Below are 5,779 nucleotides of genomic sequence, written 5' to 3'. Positions count from 1 at the left end.
AACCAAATAGTCAATTCACCTTTTGAGTGTGTGATCATTTGTTAACCCTTTTGAGCCTTTTTGTCAATGTCCATGTAGTTTTTCCTACATACTTATTTTTGAGTGTTTAGTTCTCATTTTTGCATGGATGATTGATTCTTTGTTTTCTTGAACCCTTAACCATGATTTTTTGTATGAATTTTTACCTTGCCTTATAAAGTAGGGAGTATTCATATGATTGTATGGTTGAATTTAAGTTGGGGAGAGAAATGGTTGCTACTTATGTGGTTGTTGCTATGTGGTTGAAAAGAAAAAATAAGAAAAAAATGAAAAGAAAAGAAAAGAAAAAGAAAGAAAAAAAAAAGTGAAAAAGTTTTGAAAAACAAAAAAGAAAAGAGAAGCGACTAATTGTGCTAATAAGTATTGTGATTGGTTTGAGAAACTTGGAATAAGAAAGAAGTTTAATCGAGGTTTTGTTGTTTGAATCTTTGGTGGATTGATCACTCCCTTAGGTTTAGGCAAGTTTTTGTTTCGATTAGCCTTAGGACTTATCCCTTGTTTATTAACCAAGCCACATTACAACCTTGAAAAGCCCTTGTGATTCTTGCTTTTGTATCTTCAATGTGATTTTTGGATGAATGCATAATTTAATCTTTTGTTTGCAAGATTTTTGGATGAGTGTTAAAAGTCCTTCACCTTTGTGTGTTCTTCATCCATTGATGAAATTTTGCTATGTGTGATTCATGAGATAACATGTATTGGTTTAGAATATTTTGCATGATTTTTGTACTTAAGATTAGTTTCATTTACATGTTGTCGTTGTAGTATAGTGGTAAGTATTTACTTTGTTTATACGTTTTTGTATTGAGCCATACATTTGTTTTTGGCTTTCAAAACTTGTTGATTCACAATTCTTTGGTTTATCACTTTTGATTCTTTGATTTATTTGACATTGTTTGAGGACAAACAAAGTTTCAAGTTGGGGAGAGTTTGATAAGTGCCAAAATGTCGATATTTTGAGTATATAATTGTGGCACTTATCGATTCTATTCTTATGATTTTTGTAATAAAATCCTAACTTTTGTGTAAATATGTGCATAGTTGTGTTTTTGATTCATTTTTATACCAATTAATAGTTTTCCATTCATTTTATAGGTATTCATGCATCTTTGGAGCATTGAGTAATAAAGACCAAAGGCTAAGCTTCAAGAATGCAAATTCTACCAATTCATCAAAGAATAAGGCTCAAAATAAGGATGACCAAAATCATCATTTTGGTTTCCACTCATTCATTATTGGATAGAGCATTGAATAAGCTTTCCAACGCTTCGAACCGGGCGCAATTCGGAGTTACGGTTCTCAACTTATGGCGAAAACAAGATTTCACTTTTGCTGTCAGCCGCTAAGCGGGAGTACCTTCGCTGAGCGACCATGACAGATAGCAGCTCGTTAAATAGGGGTAAAAATCACATTTTTAGGTTATGTTTTGGGGTAATTGTTCCCAAATCATCAAACCTTCATTCTTAGGGTAGATTAGCTTAGAAAACAACTTCGGAGGTTGCATACGGATGATCGGGGGTGGATTGAGCGTCGAACGGAGCTGACAAACCGGAAGATTTTCGGTTCATTTCTCTTCTTCTTTGTGTATTTCTCTTTGGTTGGGTTTTGTTTGTATATTTACTTGAATCTTATGTATATTTACCGATTATAATGTTATGTTTAACTTGTTTTACAAATATGTGTTGATGTTGTTATGGATTTTTGCTCTATGCCGGGGATTTGGGTTGCTTTAGAGATAAACTTCTTGAATCCTTATCTAGGATGATAATCTGTTGGTTCTGAACTCTAGAGATATATTTAGAGCTAGCATTCACTGTGGGTATCTGTACTTAATGCTTTCGTGTTTGAGCGGCGCACGAGAGATCGCCGACGCGAGAATACGGATGTTCTCACGACTTCGCGTTAGAGATAACCTTAGTTGTGAGATGATCTCGTTTGTGCTCCAGAGATGGACGCTTATATGAGAGATACTTGATGACATAGATGAGTATCGTAGGTTGAGTATAACGGGTTGGTAAGTGTATGTTTGTGAATAGTGAATATATTTACATTCCTGATAAGTTATTTCTCTTCTAAGAATGTGTTTATTCTTTTCCTGTCTATATCTTTGTTTACTTTTTGCTCATTCAATCCAAAGTTCGAAACCATAGAAACTGTTGAATGGCATCTCTCCATCTCTAAGGACGATAATTCCCAGATCAATATTTCCAAATCTTTTTTGTTGCTTGCCCTATACTGCATTCAACAGTTGCATGAAATTTATGAATGAACAATCTGCCAAGGCCAACAGTTATCATGTAACTGCTTTCGATCGATTTAACCGCACCTTCAGTGTTCGAGAAACAATTGACCACAATGAAGGATTGCCGAGACAACAATATCGGGTTCTACTAGATGATCATTGGTGCGACTGTGGTAAGTTTCAAGCATTTTGTATGCCTTGCTCCCATGTCATAACAACATGTGCATTTGCGCACCGAGACGCATTATCGCTATTATCTCCAATTTACAAGGCTGAGACATTGCTACAAGTATACAGTGTAGAATTTCCAGTAGTGGCAAAGGAGGATTACTGGCCTCAGTATGATGGGGAGGTAGTATGGCATAATGACACGATGCGACGAAATAAAAAGGGTCGCCCCAACAGTATTCACATTCAAACTGAGATGGACGTGCATGACAAAATGGAAAGAAAATGCAGCATTTGTCGTCAACTAGGGCACGGTAAAAAGAAATGTCCTAGCCGTGGAACAACCTCATCACATGTTTAATCAACTTTGTAACATATTTTTACGATAATGTATCGACTTCGTGTATCGACTTTGTAACATATTTTTAATCAATGAACTCTACTTTATTAAGCGGCGGAATCGACAACACAAATATTAAATAACATTATTAGGGTTAATTACACTTTTACAAAACCAGGATATCGGACAATTATTCGAAAATCGAAGACCGGAATCGAAAACTTTGCGCGAAATGGATCAAAATGGGGTATTTTTTATAAAAAAAACTCTAACACTTATGAGCCATTTGAAACAGATCATATGTGAAAACAACAAGAAATAGGCGCCATTTGAAATGGCTTACCTATTTTCCTAACATGTTTGCACCATATGATATGGCTTGTTCTACAAAAGTTTGTTCCAATGCGCCAAATGGTATGGCGCATATACCAGGGAGTACTGCGAAACCTAGACACTTTGGTAAATTTTTTGAAAAACTGGTTTTTTAATATATTTTTTAACTTAGATATTTAAAAAAAATTTCCATCATTTTCCAAATTAGTATTTCTCATTTAAAATAAATATTGTTTTAAATTTTACATACAAACTAAAAAAAGAAAAAAAAATGAGGGAGTTGAAGAAGAATGAACTTCCATCATGAAGAGTAGAGTACAGGCTACCCGACCCTAAATAGGTCGGTGATGACGGGCCCTGGGTTTTTTAGGACTGAGACAAAAAATTCGATTTATTATGGGCTTGAGAATTACTACCCGAGTCCGGTCTTAGATGAGCTTCGGGCTACTCGGCCCTAAACGAACTTTTTTATTTAAAAAAATTAAAATAAAACTTCATAATATTTTAAACATAATATATTTTTAAGTACTATATTATCTCTTATAAATACTATAATGTATTTTAAAATACAATATATGTTCAAATTGTATAAAATAATACTTGAATATTTAAAATAACGGAAAAACTAATATAATACAATATAAGAATGTTGATTATTTTGTTATGTAATCAAATATTGGGAAAACACTTCCTTTTGTATTGGAAAAGTTTATTTTGTCATATTAGTCATTATTTTATGTTACATCGGCGTTGACTTAATTATTTTAATGTGACTTAAGCGAATTTTAGTCTACATATCACTTTTGGACTATCAAATGCAAAAATGAATAAATTTGAGAACCTAAAATAAAGCAATTAAAATTTGAAAGACCAAAATCAAATAATTAAGAAACTTAAAAGATCAAAACTACATTTAAACTTTTAAAAATTAAGATATAAATATCAACAATTAATTCACAATCATTTAACTCAATTAATAAATACCAATTGTACCCAATTGAGTTATCTTAATTTTTTTCATTATATCATTAAATATAATAATAATTTTGTATAAAAATAACATATAAAATAGTTAAATCAATCACTTTTTTTTTATATAAATGAATATTTAACTTCTTCAATAAAGGACATAAGGAGTAAAAACAAGTTTATACTTACTTTTGCGCTATAATTTATTTTGGCCAAAAAGGAAAAAGAGCACTAGAAAAATAGCATATGAAATTATATTGGTGTTTGTTTTCCTTTCCCCTCTTCATGACATTCTCATTCTCTCTCCAATAGAAAAACAAAAACATAAATTTCATCGAAAGACTCCATTATAAAGTTAAACCATTTTCATATTAGAACCCTTTCTAAACACTATCTCTCACAAGTCATCATTTTCATATCCTCCAAACCACAACAACCTCAAAAAACAAGAAGAACCTGTTCTTCTCAAATGTCCACACCAATTCTGCTACCGCCACCACCACCACCACTACTACCCTTAGAGGTAACCCAATTACCACCCTTAGATGTAACCCAACAGGCATACACAACCCATTCTAGTCAAGGGTCGGTCGGACCCGTCATTGCGGTTCTTGCAGTCATCACTGTTCTGGGTATCATTGCAGGTATGATTGGTAGGCTTTGTTCCGGTCGCCGGGTCATGGGCTATGGCGAATACGACGTTGAATCATGGATAGAAACCAAATGCTCTTCTTGTATCGGCAGCAGAACAGCCCCTCCTCCACCACCATCATCTCCTCCGCCAGTGAATGAACCTGATGCTGCTGAGGATTCTCAAGAGATAAAAGAAGATCAACAGTCACAACAATAATCCAGGCAAAGCTCACTTGGTCATAGTAGTAGTTAATTAATTACTCCATTTTAAGAACAAGCAATTTTCATGTTTAGGGTTGTTATGTGTTTTCAAGAAGTAAAATTTTATTGTTTTCACATTAGAGTTGTTATGAACTATTTTTTAACTGCATTTGATTTATCTCCAATTGTTTGTGGTTATGGAATGTGTGACTCATGGGTTTTGTATGAGTGACCCTCTAAGCTATTGGGATTGAAATTTTTTGTTGTGATAAGAAAACGAATACAAGAAAAAAGGTAAACTTTTTTAATCTAAAAAATCAAGGGTTTAGATTTAGAAACTATATTTTATTTTAATGACAAAAGGAGTTGGGTATCACTTCCTCATTCTATTATAAGAAGATTGGAATTTTTTTTTCATGTGATCTAAGAAACAAAACAAAACAAATTTGTTTATAATCTAATTATGGAAAATGTATCCGATCCACCGAACATAAATGCCCCAATTTTTGATAGATTGAGTCAAGGTTTTAAATAAGATGACGAGACATATATGTTCCTTTTCTATCCGGTTAGTAAAAATTTGGGGAAAAAAATAGAATGAAGGCCGAGTATATATAATTGAGTTGAGGGTGTGAATTTAAAATTATAATTCGAATACAAAAAAAGAAAATATAAGATGGAGTGATCATGTATCATCATGCGAACCTTGCATTTCTAAAAATTTAAAAAGAAAAAAATTCGATTTAATGTTCATGTCTTAGAAAAAATGGAGCTAAACGGAACAATGTTATTAGAGAATGAGAGTTTAAAATCTTAATCTACCCCAAAAAGATGCGGATAAAATGAACATGCAT

At 32.9% G+C, this 5,779-nt stretch overlaps 2 protein-coding genes across 2 annotated transcripts; both read left to right on the top strand.

Moving 5' to 3' along the window:
* Positions 1-2,300: 2,300 nt before the first annotated feature.
* Positions 2,301-2,810, top strand: LOC131605510 (uncharacterized). The gene has a single exon (XM_058877857.1). The coding sequence runs from the start codon at positions 2,301-2,303 to the stop codon at positions 2,808-2,810; it is 510 nt and encodes a 169-aa protein (XP_058733840.1).
* A 1,576-nt stretch (positions 2,811-4,386) lies between these two features.
* Positions 4,387-5,060, top strand: LOC131607435 (uncharacterized). Its single transcript, XM_058879438.1, has one exon. It carries the CDS (start codon positions 4,561-4,563, stop codon positions 4,939-4,941), a length of 381 nt encoding a protein of 126 aa, XP_058735421.1. The 5' UTR covers positions 4,387-4,560; the 3' UTR covers positions 4,942-5,060.
* The last annotated feature ends 719 nt before the right edge of the window (positions 5,061-5,779 follow it).

The sequence above is a fragment of the Vicia villosa genome, linkage group LG5 (genome assembly GCF_029867415.1).
Source record: "Vicia villosa cultivar HV-30 ecotype Madison, WI linkage group LG5, Vvil1.0, whole genome shotgun sequence".
NCBI lineage: Eukaryota > Viridiplantae > Streptophyta > Magnoliopsida > Fabales > Fabaceae > Vicia > Vicia villosa.
The sequence above is the reverse complement of the archived record's forward strand: the minus strand, read 5'-3'. Positions and strand labels throughout refer to the sequence as shown.